The sequence below is a fragment of the Meriones unguiculatus genome, chromosome 3 (genome assembly GCF_030254825.1).
Source record: "Meriones unguiculatus strain TT.TT164.6M chromosome 3, Bangor_MerUng_6.1, whole genome shotgun sequence".
In the NCBI taxonomy this organism is placed as follows: Eukaryota; Metazoa; Chordata; class Mammalia; order Rodentia; family Muridae; genus Meriones; species Meriones unguiculatus.
In genome coordinates, this window is record NC_083351.1 from 126487994 (window position 1) to 126509634 (window position 21641).

At 37.9% G+C, this 21641-nt stretch overlaps 1 protein-coding gene across 6 annotated transcripts in view; it reads right to left on the bottom strand.

The window, feature by feature from the left end:
• Positions 1-21641, bottom strand: part of Rictor (RPTOR independent companion of MTOR complex 2) — a 116300-nt gene that overhangs the window by 10565 nt on the left and 84094 nt on the right. For 2 of the 6 annotated variants that reach the window (XM_021660780.2, XM_060380504.1), the window contains 15 exons: positions 21082-21281; positions 20573-20699; positions 19908-20072; positions 19677-19753; positions 18706-18784; positions 13208-13317; positions 12721-12808; positions 11380-11472; positions 10886-10992; positions 10330-10559; positions 6750-7758; positions 6406-6477; positions 4451-4628; positions 3299-3383; positions 2406-2639 (listed from right to left, as the gene is read on the bottom strand). In XM_021660780.2, coding sequence (XP_021516455.1) covers positions 2406-2639; positions 3299-3383; positions 4451-4628; positions 6406-6477; positions 6750-7758; positions 10330-10559; positions 10886-10992; positions 11380-11472; positions 12721-12808; positions 13208-13317; positions 18706-18784; positions 19677-19753; positions 19908-20072; positions 20573-20699; positions 21082-21281 — 2854 coding nt within the window. The remainder of the gene's footprint in view (positions 1-2405; positions 2640-3298; positions 3384-4450; positions 4629-6405; positions 6478-6749; positions 7759-10329; positions 10560-10885; positions 10993-11379; positions 11473-12720; positions 12809-13207; positions 13318-18705; positions 18785-19676; positions 19754-19907; positions 20073-20572; positions 20700-21081; positions 21282-21641) is intronic. The other 4 variants (XM_021660781.2, XM_021660783.2, XM_021660784.2 and 1 more) reach the window with 4 other exon arrangements.

Below are 21641 nucleotides of genomic sequence, written 5' to 3' on the forward strand. Positions count from 1 at the left end.
GACAAGTATTCTAGTTATTGTAAGCTATTGCTCACAATTACTCTAATTTATATTTGACTGACTGCCTTTTTGTCCTAAGAAGTGTATTTGTGCCTATTTCTGTTTTAATCCTATAGTGTGTAAATATAATATACATATATAATATATATTCATAATATACAATACATACATATTTATAAAATATATATTATACATATAAATATAAATATGGTTTATAAATATATATATTCTTTTTGAGACAGGGTTTCTCTGTATTACCCTAGCTATTCTGAAACTCACTCTGTAGACCAACCAGGTTGGCCTCAAACTCAAAGGTCCATATGCCTCTGCCTCCCGAGGACTGGGAATAAAGTATGCCATCACACCCAACTTGTACATTAATTTCTCATCAGATATATAGTTTGCAAGTATTAGCTGAATTTGTACAGGTTCTTTCATTCATTTATTTTACTCTATAAAAATGTTTTACTACACCTTTGGGCATTTTCACTTTTTTGTAGTGCAGTGGGTGGTAGGTGGGATTCCAAAAAATCCTTGCCCGTGTGAAAACTATGAAGCACTTCAGTGCTTTCAGTTTCAAGCTCACAATGAAGGCTTTAATCCATGTTGAGTTGACTTTTGTTCAGAACGAGAGACATCTAGTCTCATTTATTTCCAGGAGGACATCCAGTTTTCCCTTTATCAAAAATACTGTCTTCTCTCCAATAGGTGTTCTTTGCCCCTCTGCTGAGTATCAGTTAGCTGAAGACGTACAGATTTATTTCTGCTTCTCTGTTCTGTGCGATCAGTCTGTATGTCTGTGCTTAATGATGATCTCATGAGGCTTTGATTATGACATCTCTGCAAGGATTCTGAAGTCAGGTGGGTAATTCTGATTGTGTTCTTTTTGGTGAAGACAGTTTTAGGTGTGTGTTGTTTATAACTAGAGCTCCACAGTAAGTGCTTCAAACACTCTTGAGTGAATAACTGAAAGAACCTGAAGGCAACATAAAAATGTTGCCAAAAACCATAAGATACCCTCTTTCTTCTTCTTCTTCTTCTTTTTTTTTTTTTTTTTTTTGTTTTTTTTTGTTTTTTGTTTTTTGTTTTTTGAGACAGGGTTTCACTTCGCATCCCTGGCTGTCCGGGCATTCATTCTGGAAACTAGGCTGTCCGTAACTTAAAGATTCACCTGCTTCTCTTCCTCAGTGCTAGGATTAAAGGCGTTTGCCACCACCACCCAGCTAAATGGCCTCTTTTCTATGGTGAGTAGTACATCTAACATTTTACAAATGCCCAGAAAATGATCATAAGTTTATAAAAACAAAAACCCATCCCCGCATACAGAGGCCCTGAAGGGTTCAGAGTGTAAAAAAGCCTAATTTAGGGATCTAGCAAATTCAGGCCCAGATTAGGACATTGAAATACTAAAAGGATGAATCGGTTTCAATGCACAATCTCAACCTATGTGTGGCAAATCACAGGAAGCACAGCGCTGACTAGAATTTCCCAGCACCACCAGCTGCCAAAGTCACAAGCTGGGAAGTTATGGCATCCTAGGTAGAACCTAAGCAGAGTCATCCAGAGAACTCTGTCATCATCAGACTTCTGAGGGCAGCTAAGTAGTATTTACCAAGAAAAGGCATACATACGAGCACTTTAAACACAAACTGAAACTGTTAATATATACACATGTGGGTGATTGATATTGAACTGACCACTTGTGTCCACTTCATTCCTCTCTAATAAATGTATATTGAGTGTACAAGACTGCAGCTACTATCAGAGACAAGAAAATGAGGAGACAACAGATCACAGTCCTACGAAAGTCACCATGGGAAGGTGAGAAAACAACTGAATCATTTTTTGTTTGTTTGTTTGTTTGTTATTTGGAAACAGGGTTTCTCTGTGTAGCCTGGGCTGTCCTGGGCTCGCTTTATAGACCAGACTGTCCTCGAACTCACAGAGCTCTGCCTGCCTCTGCCTCCCCAAGTGCTGAGAATACAGGCATGAGCCACCATGCCCAGCTATAACTGAGTAATTATAATCTATGTATAAAGGGCAGTGAAGTACAAAACGGAAGGAGCTTCCACACCTGGCTTAGGAATCCAGATACTTCTCAGACATGACACTTAAGATGAGGCAGGTGCTAAAAACTTAGGCATGTTCTACCAATTTTAAGAAATGAGAATGATGAAAACAACAGAGCACTCTTATGTGTTGGGCTACAGAGTCAGTAAAGAATTAAAAACAGGTTAATCTTAATCACTATTATTAGAGAAAGTGGAGGAATTGAAAATCAGAGGCTGAAATACTAAGTGCAACAGGAAGCTGATGAAGGACAGCTATGTCGCAGGTAGTGAGAGGGAGGATGCTGGACGGCTTGAGAATGGGGCAGAGTCTACTCAAGGAACACTGTCACTCACCTGAGTGACTACATATTGAACTTAGCTGGTTACTGGGCTGGAAGCCCAGGATTTCAATGCAGACACAGTAAAGACAATTGTCGTCTGTGTGCTCCTGCAGTCCAGTGTCTTCTGTGCTTTCTAAAAAGAGAGAAGCATCCGAATGGACGGAGTTCATTATTTCTGTGAGACTCATCTGCTGCCGCAGCAAGTGAAAAGAGTTCTTTACAAGACCACCGGGTCCAGAGGGTAGACCTGCATGTTTAAGTAAATAAAACACAGTCCGATAAAGACACCATTGGCATCTTTCTCATGATGTCTTAAAATAGCACTTTTTAAAGATATGTAGGACACTCTATGACCCTACATCTAATTTTAATTAGGAAAACAGAATAATTTAAGTTACAAAAATTAAAACAGCACACATACTTTATTTCAATATAAGGTTCTAAAATAAAAAATACAAATGAAAAATGGATTATTATTAACGCAATATTCAGTTAACGCTGATACTTGCCTAAACAAAATCAGTAATTCTAGGAGGTGTATGTTAAACGAGATGAGAAAGCAGATCCATCCGTGCTTCATGCACATATTCACCACAAAGAAACAGTTCCGAGCGCAATAGCTCATACGCAAATCCTCACCCTCCTTCATTTTTTTCAACATTTATTTTGAACTTAAAACAAAAAAAGAACTATTCTGGGTTTTACCAACTTGAGGGACTGGGACCCTCAGCAGAAAAATATTTTCTTAAAAAAAGCATGCTTTAATTTTTAGTTGATTGAATTACTTCAGTTTAGTGTTTAAATAAACCCCAAAGTTTCAGGCACCTAATGTTTAGTTTATCTCACTAAAAAGAGAATTCCATTTTTAAGGTAAGGCGTTTCAGGAGAGCAAAAAGCTCACAGTACCTCCTCCATCATGGGAGAACATTCTTGTTCCTCGGTCATCTGGTGGAGGTACATGCTTTGATTGAAAGTAAGGAATATCCTTTACCTAAAATGAATACAAATCATAGTTTCATCATACAAAGAAATTCATCTTATGAATATTTAAAATTTCAGGTAAATGCAACAGAAGTAGAATTACTATAGCATACAAATCTATAAGGCAAAGTTTACGAAAGAAGATTAAAGTTACCAAAACATAATCAAATAACTAATCTCTCTCTTAACCATGTTCTTGGCAAAATTAAGAGAGTATTCAAATAATTTAGTGTTTCTCTAAAGTACTAAGGGCTGCGGACGCCTCAGCAGGTTGAGAGTGCTTGTTATACAAGCCTGAGAACAGGAGTTTCAACCTCCACCATCCACATACAATGCTAGGCAATGCCGTGTGGGTGTGCTGACAAAACAAGGCTGTGAGGGACGGACACAGAATGATTGCTGGGACTTGCTGGCTGCCAGCCTCGCTACAGACTCAAGAAGCAATCCCGTCTCAAGAGTCTTAAAGCAGGATGATGGACAAGCTTCTCTGGTTTCTGCAGGTGTGTGGATGACACACACATATGCACCCATACCATACACACTTCTACTACACATACAAAGAAAAACAGATTGAAGAAATAATACTTAGTCATCTAAGAAAATACGTATTTTTCAGTACTATTACATCGCACTAGAAATTGTGTATTATCTCACAGGAGCAGGGCTACTGTTTATGGACACATGTGGCTGCTCTGAGAAAAAGGATCAAAGACTAAATAACAAGACATTACATGAGTCTAAAAAAGATGATTAGGAATTTATTGAACTTCTATAGACTACAGATAAGTCAAACAAGATGTTCATTTATTAGGGTCAGAAAAGGCTAATATTCTAGAGACCAGAGACTCTTAAACAGGAGCACAGAAGACAGATTAAGAGTACAGAAAAGCTGAGAACATGGAGTTCTCATCTTAACACATTTTTGATGAGAAAAAAATCTCAAAAACCTTCATCGTTCCTATAAGTGCATCCACTACAAATTACAGTTTCTAATAAGCAGTTGCAGAACATTAAAAAAACAAAACAACAAAAAACAAGAAGTCAGCCCATAGGAAACAGTAGCACTGTGGATGATACCTGGAATATATCATTGATGTCTACTGGAAGAGCAAGTCCAATGTAGTCATCAGAGCCTCCATATGTAGCACTGGATACCATGGACCTAACCGAGGAGGATCGCTGCAGGGTATTTTGATTAATAGGACTTAATAAATCTTCTTTATCTAATGATGCATAACTTAAAGCTTTCATAAACCTATAACATCACAAAAAACCTTGCATTAGCCTTTTTGATTTGTACTTGTAAGTATATTAAAAACAATAACAACAACATCTCTAATTTATACTAATGTCAAAATAGGTAATCAAACAGCAAGCTGTGCCATCTCAATCTACTGGGAACACATAGCACTTTAACATTAGCTGCTACTGGCCAATAAACAGGTTACCAGTAACTCTGAATGTCACCAAAAGAACATCTGTTATGTTCCCCCCAAGTAAAGCTGAAAAGGTGGGCAAACAGAACATACCAATATGCAGAAGTAATAACAAACTAACCTGCAGATAGGTGCAGCTCAAAGACTGCATTTGCAGGGAGCAGAGATGTTGGACTTGCTATATTATATAACTAAAGATGTATGTCCTAATAGCAAGTAATATCTTTACAAAAGTGAGATTAGTTGATTATCAATCTAATGTGCTAATTAATGCTTTTATTACCCCACAAGATTTGTGGAACACAGAAGTTACACATACCATAGTAAAACCCTATCATGTGTAAATATTACAAAGGATATCTCACAGAATACTAGTCTTTCTCTAGAGAGCACTCTTCACAAATGATTCCGACAGAATGGCACATGGACATCTCCAGAAAATAAAATCTGCCATACAGATTGCCACTCATACAGCAGATACACTGCTCATCTGTATACACCCTTAAATATATGAGACACTAGAGTCCCATATTATTGGCTAGAAAGCCAAGTCTTATAAAATGTACATATACAAATCAAAGAATTACTTCACACAACATACACATCAAGAAATGTGTGTTTGAAATAGTAGCCACTAAGAATATAGAGGAAAAAAACAATTCCTAGTTTGCAAAATAAACATTCATTTCTTAAATGTATGAATTTTATGAAAGAGGTCAATGTTTTTCAAATGGTATAGCTGTATCTCTTTGATTCTACAAAATTCTTCAAGGATTACTGGAGTCAGGGAAATTATGGGGGTGTTTCATTTTCTCATTCTATTTCAATCATCTGAAGCTCCATTTTAAACTGTTCTGTTTTTTTCTGCTTAGAAGGAAAAATTTTCCAAGTTTAAAATAACTGGTCTAGCCTAGCCTCCAGCAGCTGAGCTTATGGAGGCCTAGACAACCTAACACACCAGCTCTGTGTTGCGTGGCTGTAGCCCTGCATCCACGGCTTGTGGCACTGTTCTAGATTCACGAGATGGACAGGGTCAGTGACTTCTAGTTACAACAACTATTATTGTACCATTTTTAAAGAGGGGAAGAAAATCCCCTATCTGCTACCAGGACCTTCATTATTAAAAATGTTGCTAAAAATTAAGATGTGATGCACTGATGGATTACATAAGTACCTCCCAATTCTGATATCCTGCAAAGGAGCATTTACTTTTTACCAGATAGTGGACCAACTACTTGACACCTAGTAATCTGTTTCAAAGGATATACATCTTTAAATGGATATAAGTGATCTATAAGAACTTCAACAAACCAGGTGGGGAACTTTTTACAACAATCAAATTTCAAAATGTACTTTTATAAATAACAAACCTGAACTGTATACTATTAAAAGTTTGATATAATCTAAATATGGAATATTTAATATATAAATAGAAACTCTTGTTTAGTCTTGAGGACCCAGGAATTCTTTTAGTGTTCATTAGGTTCCTATTTAATAATTACATGTACTTAAAACAAATTAAAATAATTAACTGAATATTTCAGTTATTTGAAAAAATAGTAAGAGGTCAACTTTTGGAGCTTTAAATTGACCTACCTGAAAAGGTTGTTTGTTATTGTAGGTCTTAAGCTCCTGATTCCCCCGACATGCTTCTTTTTAAAATCGATCCTTGCAGAAGCGAGAAATAAATTAAAAAAAGCTTGTTGTGACTTGTGTAACCTTGCAAAACATGTTTATTTTCAGGTCCTAATGGAGTTTATTTCCCCCCTCGCAGCTGCAAGAATCCATTTCAAATCATATCAGGTAACAAGGAGCTCACAGCCTACTGTGGTAAATGGGTCAGTTCTCAGACTTGGTTTCTGTGGACCTGACTGCTGTCTTGTCTTTCAATCTGTTAAAACTGAACCACTTTCATTCATTTTTAAGCATGTACTGCTCACCTGCTTGGTGTTAGTCTGGACTCAAAACTGTTGGCCTTCATGGTGATGGTATCAGTGAACAGCACATCTTTTGCTGGCGACGCCAAAGCTTCAGAGTGAGATAAGGATGGATGCATTCTTTGCTGCTGTAATCTTTTCAATGTAGCATAGCCAAAGGCATCTCTAGAACTTGTGTAGCTAAAGTTGCAATCTGCTAGACTTTTTATTGTTGCAATGGAGGGCGCTTTAAGGGACTGTGCTCTTCTAGGAAGTGTATGAGAAGAACCTGGTGGCACCAGGGACACTGAGTTCGATTTGGAGAGAGACAGATGGTTAGACTGTGGTGTCAAGTAGTGGCCTGTCTTAACAGTTTTAGTACTTACCACAGTACTCATACTTCCACAGTCTGTGTCCATAGTTGTAGCGTCTACCCCAACTGTCTCCCGGGAGGGGCTCGAGCTCATTGAACTTATGCCACTTGTTGTAGTGTCTGTGTTAAAGCTTTGGCTGCGGATCTTCATGTGTGAGCTTGTTGAGTTTTCTACAACCAACCTTTCTCGGCTTGTGTTTTCTCTGTGATTCTCTGTACCAAAACTCTTGGGGAATTTCAGGTCATTCTCTCCAATACTTGGCGTGCTGCCAGTGTCTTCAAGGTGCTTATTCCCAACAAAGGAAGTTTCAAGCTGTAATGATTTCTGTGCTGTGGAGATAGGTGTGAAGTCATCACTGTGATTAAAGTCAACACTGGGCTCTGTAAGTGTTCTGATTCGCCGGTTGCTTGTCTTATTTTCAGATGACAGTTTTCCACCTTTTGGATCACTGCTACTGCGGTGTTTTTTATTAGGCAAAGTAAGTGAATTTAAGATACGATTCTTTACAAGTTTGCTAGAAGCAAAAAAAGGAAATGAATTTTTATCCTTTATGGGTCCAGGTCGGTCATAAAATGCTGGCTCGGCATCTTCACTGATGTCAAGAAAAAATGTACTAGTCGAGCTGCTACCGAACCGGTCATCCTCCAGTATGAACATGCCTATGATTGAAGAAGCAGCAATCAAAGCAAGCAAACATGAAGAATCTACCACACCGCTAAGTGCTAACACATCTTTTAAGCAGACATCTGGGGGGAATTAAGAAATAAAAGTGCTTTTCTGAAGCTCAGGTTAGGATATGAATAAAATTGTAAATTGTACCACGGTGAGGACCTGTCATTCCTGAGGAAAAACTACAGACTCACCCTGGTACAGCATATATGGAGTTTCTTTTGGTGTTTCTAAATAGTCAGCATAAAACTAAAGGAAAAGCAGGACGCTTGAACATGGATGCTCATTCTGTCAAGATAGAACCAGCATGGCTTATTCTTCACATTACAGTGGCAGGACACTCATCTTACAATGAATTTCTAAACTTAAAATATACTGCAGCTCTCCACATCAATGAGTTATGCATACATGGGTTCAACTAACAAGAGACCAAAAATATTCATGAAAAGGTACTAATATTAAATATATACATATATTTTTTCTTGCTATTATTTCTTAAGCACTTAAGGATAAAACTTGTTACTGAGCATTCAGATTACATTCTAAAGGACCTAAAGATGATACAAAGTATTTAGGAAGTTTTAAAATAAGTTAAATACAAAGCCATGTCACTTAATGCGAAAGGTTTGAGCATCAATGGATTTTGGTACACAGGCGGGCTTCTGGGATGTCTTGCAGATGCGAAAGGTTAGCTGCACATATAGAAAACAAAGGCATACATAGAGGCTTCATAGTTAAACCCATTATGTTTACTGTCCATTTTGCCTGATGTGCTAAGACAATCATCTTACTGTCTAATTCTAACAGATTATTGAACCCAGGTGTCTGTCTAATGGTACCTGTTAAATTTATTCTATTTTAACTGTTCTGTTGAATAATCATTAAGAACTTTAAATATATTTTGAAAAGAAAGTAAAATCCTAAATGAACTTGCAGATTACATTGGCTTTGTATATTTTGTCAACACTAAGATGTACTTTTTCACATGGACTCTCTCCAACTCAAAAGTTTCACCGTGTAATAGAGAGTATGGAGAAGTGTAATGGGCAAGAATTTTTTCTTATTTCTTCGTGGAATATAAATATTAGTAGAACTTATCATTCAGGGCATCATGGACTTGGGGTGAAATGTTCAATAAATGTTAGATTATCTTTTGTGTTTTTTTGAGGTGACACTAAAGCTTAGGCTGGCCTTGAGTTCATTATGAGTACAACTAGTGTTAACCTTTCAACAGTCTTCTGACCTCAGGCTTAAGTGCTAGCATTAGAAAGGTGAACTTGTAGACCCAATCTCTCTCCTTTCCTCACTGGTGACTGAACACAAACTTCATATAGTTGCCCAAGTTAGGCTTGGACTTATCCTGTAGTCAGACAGGCCTTTTGATCCTCTGGCATGAGTCTCCTGAGAAGCTGCAATTATAAGCTTGTGAAATCAGGACTACTCTGTATTATCATCTTTGTTGTTGTTTTGAGACAGGGTTTCTTTGTGTAACAGTCCTGACTGTCTTACAACTAACTTTGTAGACCAGGATAGCCTACAACTCATGGATATCCACCTGCCTCTGCCCACCAAGTGCTGGGATTAATGTATGTGTCACCATACCTGCCTATAATATCTTAAAGAAATACGCTTTCAACTGTGTAAAATTGATAGCACCCAGTACAGATTTTGAATCCATTATCTGTTTTACACATCATTTATTTCTGATATCTTATCTTTTAACAGTTCCACCCATTTCCTTTTTCCTCCCCAGTTCTGGACTTCATGGAACAGAAGAGTGCTCTACTATTTAGCTACACCTGTGGCTCCCACACCATTTTAACACCAAATGAAGATTATAAATATAATTTTTAGATTGATTAATTAAAGCAGATTATTTTATGGTGTACATGCAGACCTAGCCTCTCTCCTTTTCTTTCTTTCCTCACTGGTACTAAAGGAGAAATAAAAAGTCCGTGCACGGAAAAAAAAAAAAAACAAAAAAACTTTAAATAAGGCGTAGCAAGAGTAGGCAAACAACCTATTTGTTTTAGAAGAAAAGCAAGGCATAATAAGAGCTATGACTCTCTTAACAAATATACTCTAGTTCAATTATGTATACGTATGAGAAAGGAGGAAAAGGATTAAGTAAATGAAGGTAGGTAAACCCTGCTTGGTCTGTCTGTTCTGAAACCTAAACAGAGCTGGTTTTCTCTGGTATATATTTATCACCACCTCTTAGCACACAGTTCCCAAGAGCTAGGGAGAGGATGAGTTAGGCTGGTGGCTATTGTGAAAAGTTATGCAGCCTTCAATAGGGTATAACCATCAAGTCATCTTTGAAAACCATAACATCGGGCTTGGGTGTGGATACACGCCTATAATCCCAGAAATCAAGAGATGGAGGCAGGCAGATCGGGAATATAAAATCATCCTTGACTAGCAAGTTCCAGGTCATATAGGGCTCTGTTTGTCCCGCAAGAGCCCACAAACTAAAAAGAAATGTAAACAGTTAAGCTCTGAAATCACAAACAGAAATGCCAACATTGATGAACTTCGTGTGATCCCATCACAGCACTCACTTGATGGTGCAGACTCACTTTCACTGTTATGTCTGGAGCTGGTAGACTCAGAGTTCAAGCTGAGGGTGCTTGGGACAGAGGAGAGCTCATTGCAGAGCTGTTCCACATCATCAGGAACCACTGGCCACAGATGCTTGCGACTGTGCCTCACAGAATCCCAGCTGTGGCATTTCAGAATATCACAGCCTTGCTTGGTTTTAGCTATGAGCCCAAGAACATATACACAGGTCCTGTATGTAAAACAATGTAGTAAAAACAGTTTATAACTCCAAAGTGAGATTTCCTAAACAACTATAAAATAATATGCTATATGGGTATTTACATTTTCCTTGAAAAGGCATTTAAAATTGCCTTTTAAAAAGCAATACATTAAATCTACTTAGGAATAGGTGAACCACAATGAAAAATATGTCTCCGTAATAAAAATAATTAAAACAAAATGAAGGAAGTACAGCAAGACCCTAGCAAGCCCATTTAAATGAAGAATTACAAATCATGAACTACTTTGTGAATAAAAATATATTCACTAGAAAGAATATGTATGTATGTAACATACCCTCTGATGGAAAGAACCTCACACTGTTTTGCAAGTTTTAGTATATCTGGAATCACATTTTCTTCCTGTAGCAAGTTAAGGCCCCAATTCGATGAGCCAATATTTCCCTGAAAGAAGCAATATCAAATACTTATGAGACTAATATTTTGAAGAAACTTTAAAAACTATCAACAAACAAATTTAAATCTAACTATGAGAGAAGGAAAAAAAAAAGTCCATGCAAGAAAAACACAAAACCTTAAATAAGGTGTGCTAGGAGTAAGCAAATTATCTATTTATTTTAGAAGAAAAATAAAGGGCACAAGACTAATAGTTTAACCATCTATTTCTTTGGCATAAAAATAATCTTTAAATTGGTAGGAATAGTCCTGGTCTTTAAATATTAATCTCAGAATAACTTTAAAGTAAAATTTTAATTTACTTAGTATCAGTGGGAGAAATTTAAAAGACAAAATCCATAAACTCTGCAAAGACCAAAAATGTTTATTACAAACCAAGGCCCAAAGAGAGGCTTTCAGCTTTTTAATTTCTTCCCATTTATCTAGGTCTGGAGTGCGAACATTGTGACACAGTTCCGTGATGATACTCTGGAAAAGAGAAGTACCACGAGAGTAACAATGTATTCTGCTTCTCAGGTTTTTTCCTATCCCTTGGCACAAAGCAACCAAAGGTGTGCTTTGGCCATTTCTGCACATTGGGAACTCCAAGAGTGACTTCACAGATAGCTTTAAAAAAAAAAAATGTGTATTGGTATTCTGCCTGCTTGTATGTGTGAGGGCATTAGAACTTCTGAAACTGGAATTTTACAAACAGTTGTGAGTTGCCATGTGGGTGCTGGGAATTTAACCCAGGTCCTTTGGAAGAACAGCCAGTGTTCTTCTCTTAACTACTGAGCCATCTCTCCAGCCCCCACAGACAGCTTTTTGAGGAGCCACGTTAGTGCTTGGGTTCTCAGCTCATGTTCTGGACTTGTCACTAACTAATCTTCATTACGTTCAGCTCAGCCTCCAATGCAAATAAAAAAGAAACTGAGTTTTTTTTTCACATGTGATTATAATTTCTTCAGTAAGTCATGAAAATAGATTCACACCATCACTGCACAACCAACCAGCCATTCAAAAGTTCCATGCCTTGAATTTCTAATCTCTAAGGGATAACACATCTGTCTCAAGGTCTCATGAGTCAGTGAATCTTTCACATATGAAGTACTTACTGAAGTACTTGGTACCTAGTATTGTAAGTCATAATTACATTTTTTAAAACATTTTGTGTGTGTGTGTGTGTGCGCGCACGACAGCACACTTGTAGATGTCAGAGGAAAACCCACACAAGTTGGACCTTACCTTCTACAACATGGCTCTTGGGGATCAAACTGAATTATCAAGCTAGACAACAGGTGTCTTAGTACCCACTGGGCCCCGTCTGGACCTTGTTTCTTTTAATTAGAAAATAAACATCGCCTTAAAATTAGTGTTTAGATTTTTCATAATATACAATTATGACACCAAACAATACACTGGCTAAGTCAGTTACAAAACAGCTTTTGAGAAACCTTGGCAAAGATAATTATTTCAGCACTATTAAGATTCTTCTTTTAAGGGGTTAAAGAGATGGCTCAGCAGTTAATAACACTGGCTGCTCTTCCAGAGGTCCTAAGATCAGTTTCCATTAATGACATGATAGCTCATGTCGTTATAATGTGATTTGATGCCCTCTCTGGCATGCAGGTAGTCATGTACACAGAGCACTCATACATATATATTGAAAAAAATCTTAAAAAAAAAAGATTGTTCTTTTACTCTTTTTACAATTTAAAATGCAAATTATGTTTTTACCTGTACTTCCAGTAAATGGCAGCCTGTTTTGTGGTGTACCAATTGTCCATAAAGGTGTACTGGCAAATAGACATGAGGTCGCTGTAATCTAGTAAGATAAAAGATGACTGAGGAAGTTAATAGTATACTTAAAAGTTAGTAAATAACTATTAATAAGCTGGATATAATTCCTAACAAAACTATAAAGGTATGAAACAAGGAGGACTGCTCTGAAAAACTAGTCATTTTTCAGGTCTCCAAGTTGAACAGTGACATAGCAGGAGCTAGAAAGCAAACTGGGTTGAGATCATAGAGTGTGCCCAGGCGAAGCATGTTTACATGCAATGTATCCCACTGGAAACTTGGAGCAAGCATTGCTCTGCCACGATTTTTCCTGTATCAGAGTACAGAAGTCCTCAAATCCATTTAAAAAAAAATATTCTACTAAAGCTGATTTTAAATTTGGCATTTAAGGTAGTAGTACATGGATCCACTGACTGGACCATACCTTTGATTACTTCGACGAACGTAGTTATCACCATCAATAGGCTTCCTGTATGTAGTTAGTGCTTCATTAAGTTGTTCCTCAATCAAGTCAACATACTTTGAATTATATTCCTAGAAGATAGTGTTGTTTTAATTCTATATATTTTCGTAATGACTGTCACCACATCATCTAAGATATTTAGCAAATCTTAGAGGCATACAAATGAAAAAAACAGAACTATATTCATGAGTTTTTGGACAAGGAAAAGCATGAGTCATGAAGGCAAATGTCATCCCCCATCTAAAACTGTTCTGCTTAGCTTCTCCCTCTTTCCAAATAAGTGAACAAATAATTGTTTCTGTTGTATCTGAATCTCATTTCCATTAAAAAGCTGCTTTCTTGCTGAACTAGAAGAGGACCCTGGGTTAAGATGATCAATCCTTACTCAGAAAGGCAAACAGGACAGACATTGGAAGAAGGAGAAAACAGGAAATAGGACAGGAGCCTACTACAGAGGGCCTCTGAAAGACTCTACCCAGCAATGTATTAAAGTAGATACTGAGACTCATAAACAAACTTTGGGCAGAGTGCAGGGAAACTTAAGAAAGAAGGGGAGATAATAAGACCCGGAGAGGACAGGAGCTCCACAAGGAGAGCAACAGAACCAAAATATCTGGGCACAGGAGTCTTTTATAAAAGAGACTGATACTCCAACCAAGGACCATTGATGGATATAATCTAGAACCCCTGCTCAGATGTAGCCCATAGACTCAGTATCCAAGTGCGTGCCCTAGGAAGGGGAACAAGGACTGTCTCTGACATGAACTCAGTGGCTAGCTCTTTGAGCTCGTCCCCCTGACCAAGGAGCAGCCTAACCAGGTGGCAGAGGAAGACAATGCAGCCAGTCTTGATGAGACCTGATAAGCTAAGGTCAGATGGAAGGGGAGGAGGACCTCCCCTATCAGTGGACTTGGAAAGGGGCGTAGGAGGAGATGAGGGAGGGAAGATGGAATTGGGAGAGCATGAGGGAGGGGGCTACAGCTGGGATACAAAGTGAATAAACTGTAATTAATATAAAATAAAATTTAATTTAAAAAGTTGCCTTCTTAACATTAAACTCTGAAGATATTCAGTATAAATTTTAAAAAGAAAATTAACTGAATTTATAATTTCAGTATTTTTTAATTTTTTAAAATTTTTTATTAATTACACTTTATTCACTTTGTATCTCCCCTGTGGTTCCCTCCCTCCTCCAGTCCCAATCCCTCCCTTCCTCTACCCTCTGCATGCATGCCCCTCCCCAAGTCCACTGATAGGGGAGGTCTTCTTTTCCTTCCTTTGACCCTAGTGAATTAGGTCTCATCAGGAGTGGCTGCAATGTCTTCTTCTGTGGCCTGGTAATGCTGCTTCCCCCTCAGGGGGAGGTAATTAAAGAGCAGGCCAATCAGTTCATGTCAGAGACAGTCCCTGTTCCTATTACAATGGAACCCACTTGGATACTGAACTGCCATGGGCTACATCTGTGCAGGGGTCTTAGGTTATCTTCATGCATAGTCCTTGGTTGAAGTATCAGTCTCAGGAAAGACCCCTGTGCACAGATTTTTTTGGTTCTGTGGCTCTCCTTGTGGAGTTCCTGTCCTCTCCAGTGAGCTATCCCAGAAGCAGAAAGATGCACACGGTAAATACTCACTCATATAGACATATAATATAGGATAAACCTACTAAAATCTGTACACCTAAAGAAACTAATCAAGAAACTAATCAAGATGGAGGACTCCTGCTAAAATACTCAATTCCTATCAAGAAATGCAAAGAGGATGGACATCAGAAGAAGAAAAGAGGAAACAAGTCAGGAGCCTGACACAGAGGACCTCTGAAAGGCTCTGCCCTGCAGACTATCAATGCAGATGCTGAGACTTATGGGCAACCTTTGGGTAAAGTGCAGGGAATCTTACGAAAGAAGTGGGAAACAATTTCAATATTTTTAAACGAAATATTATACTGACTTAAATCAAAATCAAAATTTATTTCATACGTACTCTTGGAAAAAAATTCTATCTTAATGTTTTAGGCTGAGTCTTCCATACTATCTCTATTACAAAAGCTTTCCATTTCAAGCTGTCAGCAAAACTTGGTAAACCCAATTTGGAAGGCAACTCAGCAGTATATACTAGCAATTAAATTCTAATTTCTTTTTGTCTTAATATATTTTAAGAACTTAATCTAATTTATATACTTTCAGAACTATGAAATACAAATCTTTTCATAACTAGATATAATAGTATTTTTTTTTAGCTATCACATACTATTTATTTTTTATCCATTCCTTTTGAATATATTGCTTTGCACCTATGTTCCCCACATTTGCAAACTTATGTAGAAAAAAGTGAAAACATTAGTTAATTCAGGAAAAATAACACTTGCACATATTATGAGGCAAAAGCAAAAATTTAAAACAACTGTTAGCCTTTCTCATGAACTGTTTTGTATTCTACATTCTCCTCTTTACTTTTTTTCCATTTATAGTAAATGTCAATACAATGATGTGATGAACACAGTGCAGGCTCCTACAAGCAAAGAAGAGTATTAAGCAAATATCATTTAAAAATTAGGTTGCGTTGGGCATAATCTAAATATATGTTAGTAATAGTACTGGCAAAATTATACAGTGATTAAAATAATGAGGTAGTAGCCAGTGAGATAGCTCAACAGGTAAAATACTTGCTGCCAAATCAGACTACCAGTTCAATCTATAGATTGGTAAAAGCATATAAATGACTCCTACAAGGAGTCATAGCATATTCATATGTGTGTGTGTGTGTGTGTGTGTGTGCGAGTAGGCGTGTATGTATCTATGTATGTACATACATATCTCTGCTTAAAACATAAACACACATAACTAAATGTTTAAAAGAAGAGGTAGATCTAAATATACCTCTCTGGAAAATTCTTTAAGATTAATTATTAAATTAAAAATAAGCTTTACTTACATTTGAATCCACTGTATTTTTTCTTTTCATCAATTATAGTTTATTCACTTTTTATCTCCCCTGTAGTTCCCTCCCTCCCTCCCCCCTCCCAATTCCACTTTTCTTCCCTCTTCTCCACTGGGGCTCCTCCCCCAGTCCACTGATAAGGGAGGTCCTCCTCCCCTTCCCTCTGGTCCTAGTCTATCAGGTCTCATCAGGAGTGGCTGTATTGTCTTCCTCTGGGGCCTGGTAAGGCTGCTCCCCCCTCAGGGGGAGATGATCAAAGAGCAGGCAAATCAGTTTCTGTCACAGACAGTCCCTGTCCCCATTACTATGAACACACTTGGACACTGAACTGCCATAGACTACATCTGTGCAAGGGTTCCAGGCCATTTCCATGTCTTTGGCTGGAGTATCAGTCTCAGAAAAGATCCCTGTGCCCAGATTTTTTGGTTCTGTTGCTCTCCTTGTGGAGCTCCTGTCCCCTCGGGTCTTTCTATATCCTTCTTCTTTCATAAGATTCCCCACACTCTGCCCAAAGTTTGGCTATGAATCTTAGGATCTGTTTTGGTACCCTGCAGAGTAGAAGCTTTCAGAGACCCTCTGTGGTAGGCTCCTGTCCTGTTCCCTGTCTTCTCCTTCTTCTGATGTCCATCCCCTTTGCTTTTCTGAATGGGGATTGAGCATCTTAGCCAGAATCCTCCTTTTTTGATTAGCTTCCTTAGGTGTACAGATTTTAGTATGTTTATCCTATATTATATGTCTAATATCCACTTATGAGTGAGTATATATCATGTGTGTCTTTCTGCTTCTGGGATACCTAACTCAGGAGGATCTTTTCCAGTTCCCACCATTTACCTGCAAATTTCATGATTTCCTTGTTTTTTTTTATTGCTGAGCAATATTCCATTGTGTAGATGTACCACAAAAATTCCTTTGTATTTTAAATCATAGATATATATACAACATTCAAGTTCATGCAAACAAACTGTAAAAGAACAGCCTCTTCAGAGAAGACAGTACAGGGTGGAGAAACCTGTTTGCATTTTAACCTAATAGACTTACATCAGTCACTTTTAGTGGCCTCCAAGTACACTGGAAGCTCTTCCTAGTCATTAGGTTTTACATTTACTCTACAATAGTAACAAAGATTTAATTAAATATTATCACTATACTCGCTTCAAATAAAAATGTCAAAACAAGCACTGCTGGTGCAGGATGGGGATGCGTGTGCAGCTGTTGCACCTCCCAGGTGAGAGAGGCGCAAGGGACACCCCTGGCTGCTCCAGAACCTGGGCTCTGCTCTGTAGAGGGATGGGGCAGCATGGGGACCAGGCATCTGCTGGCATGGGGCCTCTGAATTCTCCCAGCTCCTCTCCTGGACCACCAGCCGGGTCCTGGAGATTACCAGGTTTGGATCCAGCCCCTCAGGTGACGGGACAGTGTCAGGTCACTTGGATTAAGGAAACGACTCTTCCAGCAAAGGGACTGTGCCTATTACACTTAAAAAAATTTTCCCCCTAGACAGCGTCATACTGTGTAGACCAGGCTGGCCCCAAACTCAAGATAATCTGGCTTCCTGTCTTCCGGGTACAGGGATTAAAGACCTGTGCCACCACACCCGACTGGCTGGCTTGTTTGTTTCATTCATTCATTCATTCATTCATTCATTCATTCATTCATTCATTCGTTTCCTGCTGTCATGCCCTAGAATAAAGTCAGTTATGTGTCAAAAAAAATGTCAGAACAAAAAAATTCAATAAGACAAGTATTTGAACTTTTTACAGGATTAGTTATTATCCTTATACCAGATGGGGGGATATATAGTCAGTGATCTCTTATCAATAAAAACTGAAAAATACTAGCAAATGTACCGAATTTCTGATAAGGGTTATCTTGAAGATCTGTTCCAAAAATATTGATGTAGAAGGGCAAGGAGACACATTCCTCCATCCCAGTGTGGGCATGTACTACTAGGAGATGAAAGAGGCAGGCAGAGGACAGATGGAAAACAAGGACACATACTCCTTCATCTCAAGTGTGGACCTACAGATACTAGGAGATGCATAAAGCAGAGAGAAGATGGGAAACACTGCCCTTGTCAGGAGCTATAAATGACAAATCCATGAAAGTAGCCCCCAAGAAAGACTCAACATTATGAACCAACACGTTTAGCGCCAACAAGCCCATATGATTATACCACGTGAGAAAAAACTGTTCTTGACCCCTTCTTCCCCCTCTTCCAAATGGTCTGAGCTTGAGTCTAAGATCTACAGGATGGAAGGAGAGGACCAGTTTCCACACCTTGTCTCCTGATGTCCATGACATGTATGATCACATAACATAAACAAATTAAAAAGACCCATAAACGTAACATTAAAAATAACAGGAAGTAGATAATGCACATCAATATAAAATTAATATAATTTAGGATTACATATGAATGATTTTGTTTGTTTTTGTAGATAGGGTCTCATGTAGAGCAGGCTGGTCTAAATGTCTAGGAAAAAAAGTATACAAATTAAATCTTATTATCTAATAAGAAGTTACCTTATGCCATTTTTCCAATTGTTTCGCTACATAACCTCTTTCATTCAGGTAGGAAAATCCTTTTGGAATGGAGAGAAATCTGTAAATTACAACAATCATAGGTGAACATTAGTCCAAAAAATTATCTAAAAATAATACAGAGAATATGCTTAATAAACAAACAGAACTTATCTATAATAAAAACGTTAACTACAATTTATTAAAATTTCAAACACAAGGACTTCCATCAGACTGCATCTGACAGTTGTAAAAATAACACCACTGACAGTTTTGGAACCTTTTTTGGATAGGCATTCTGGAGGGACACCCTGACCACCACACCTGATTGCCCCATTCAGCTCCAAGAAGCCAGATCAGCTATTGCCCTGATACATCACTGGGTCTCAGGACCACAGCCCTGCAACCACGTAGCTTTTATGTCTACCCAATTCAGAAAAGCCCAACTTCCCCTTCTTCCATCTCTTTAATAAGCACATCTTCCTTAAAACGTTGGGATGGCCTACAACATTCTGGGCTTCCCTACTTTCTCTAAAGCTTCCCTCCCCACCATGTGGCTGCTTGTCTGCCATGCGTCTGACCTCCATGCCAGCCAAGGGCATGGCCTTTTGTCCTCTTCTCCTCCCCTGGCTTCCTCTGGGCAACTGAGTTTGTCTGCCTTGGGGTTTTTTTTCTTTTAAACTGTAACAAAACTGTCCTTGACTTCCCACTTTTTTTCAATTGCAGATAAACTTTCACAATATTTGCAAAAAGACTGAACCCGATAAAAACAAGGAAAACTTCATGAAAAGCGTAAGACAAATACTAACCACAAGCATACAAACAAAATAAGCAACAGCTCAATTCTAAAATAGTCATGGTTCAGAAGTTTAATGTCAATTCACACTGCCTAGTCAGATTTGGATCTGACTAACATACATGACCAAGAGGCACAACATAGAACATCACCACAGGATAATGTACTTAATACTTACCTCAGGAGGAGAAGCAAGCCCTTGTCTCCAAGGTGGGATAAGGCTGGTTTCATCTGAATAAGAGCATGAAGATTGGCCTAAAGGATGATCAAGTTAACAATTATGCAAAGATAGTGTATTCTCTACTCCAAAACACTGTGCACACTGTGCTTTTAGAATACTGTCAATTAAAATGTAGTATTTTAATAAAATGTGGTGTTTCATTATCACAACAATAAAACTCAACTTTACCTTGTCTTCACAAGCTTCATCAAGGATGTCCAGAGCTTCGGAAGAAATTGTTTTGTTTTTATCATGTAGCTGAGTTACTAGCAACTCAATTCCCCAATTGTTGAAGAATTCAACATTAGCTCTCAATAAAACCCTTAAGTGTTTTGTTGCATACAGCCTGCAGGCCTGTAGAGATAAAGAAACACATTAAAAGTCATCATAGAGAGCCTACCTGCTATCATTTTGCCAACGCCCTTCTATCTGACCAGAAGGACAGGAATTGAGGGTTAGTTAGTATCGCGTATGAACATACTCCTTCTGACTAGCAGCCTCATCCTTTTAACTTTTATATGGAATTCCTCAGCGACTAACATTTAGAAATGTTTACCGAAGAGAACATGTGAATGCAATCCCCAACTACCATAAATTATGCATCAAATTTCTTGTACTTGGGGAAACCACAGGGGTCAACATATGTGGAGTATGATGGACCCTGGAAAAAGCACCTTTGTGATCAAAGAATGTCCCCTGCCAGATACATATAGACACTAAAAGTTAAGTTAACTCAATTTCCACCTTAGTTTAAAGCTTATTAGCCTAAAATTTACTGTGACTCAATCTACAGTCTCCCAAGCATTGAAATGGATTGGTTATAAAGTAAGCTTTGTCTTCTGTGTTGTACTCACGTCAGTAGCTGCTGTGAGGATCTTTGAAAGAATGACCCGAGCTAACCCATCCCTGCTATAATCCAGGCTAGAAACGGTGAGCTTCAGCAGGTGATCTTGGTTTTTCAAGGAGCAAAGATTAAGGAGACTAGAAAATAAGAATTATTTTAAATTACTGTGTTCATTCATTAACTCAGTAATGTTTTTCGCCAGCTTTATTGAAATATGATGCAAAAAATATGATGTAAAAAATTATGCACATTCAAAGCAGACAATCTGTTAAGATATACCAGTTACCTGTCATGTAATAAATGCATTAATGAATCCATTAGCATGGATGACTACTATTTTAAGGGATGGGCATGTGAAAATAATTCAACATACATTTTTAAAATCCTATATAAACAAATCTTTCTGATAAAGATTATTTACCAAACACACGTATATAAGACTAAAAAGCATATTGTGTATCTGGACTCATTGAAATTAAAGCTTAGGTTTACACTGCAACAGAATTGGAGAATGCTCACCACTGAAAGACACTGCATTTTTCCAGCATTTTGACACCATGGGGATGACAAGACAGTGTTCCAATAAATAAAAAGTAGTGTTGACTAAGGGTGGTCAGCAAACCATTATTCTGAAGACTTCTTTCAGGTTTCATCCCAGATGAAGCATTGAGCCACTGAACAATATCTTTCACGAGATCTTCTAAGTATCCCTGCCCATCCTGTAATTAAAAATCACCTTTAATAACCATAAAAAAAAAACTTAGTGATGTTACCTCACTAATAACAGACAGGATCACTGAGTATGAACTTTAATCCCTTTCAATAAAAGAAAAAAAAAAACTCATCTGGAGATACTCTTTATTTTCCATTTTCCCATCTTATCTGAGAGTAAATTAGGCTACATAGAGGGCAGGTAATTCCCTAAAATTTCCTAACTATAAGTAGGGACTAAGTCAGGATTCTAATACAGGTCTAAGGTTATATTTCAAACAGAGCTGATAACAGCTAGGAAATGAAAGTAAACCATAAAGGCTGATATGGTGGCATACACTTTAATCCCAGCACTCTAGGCAGACAGA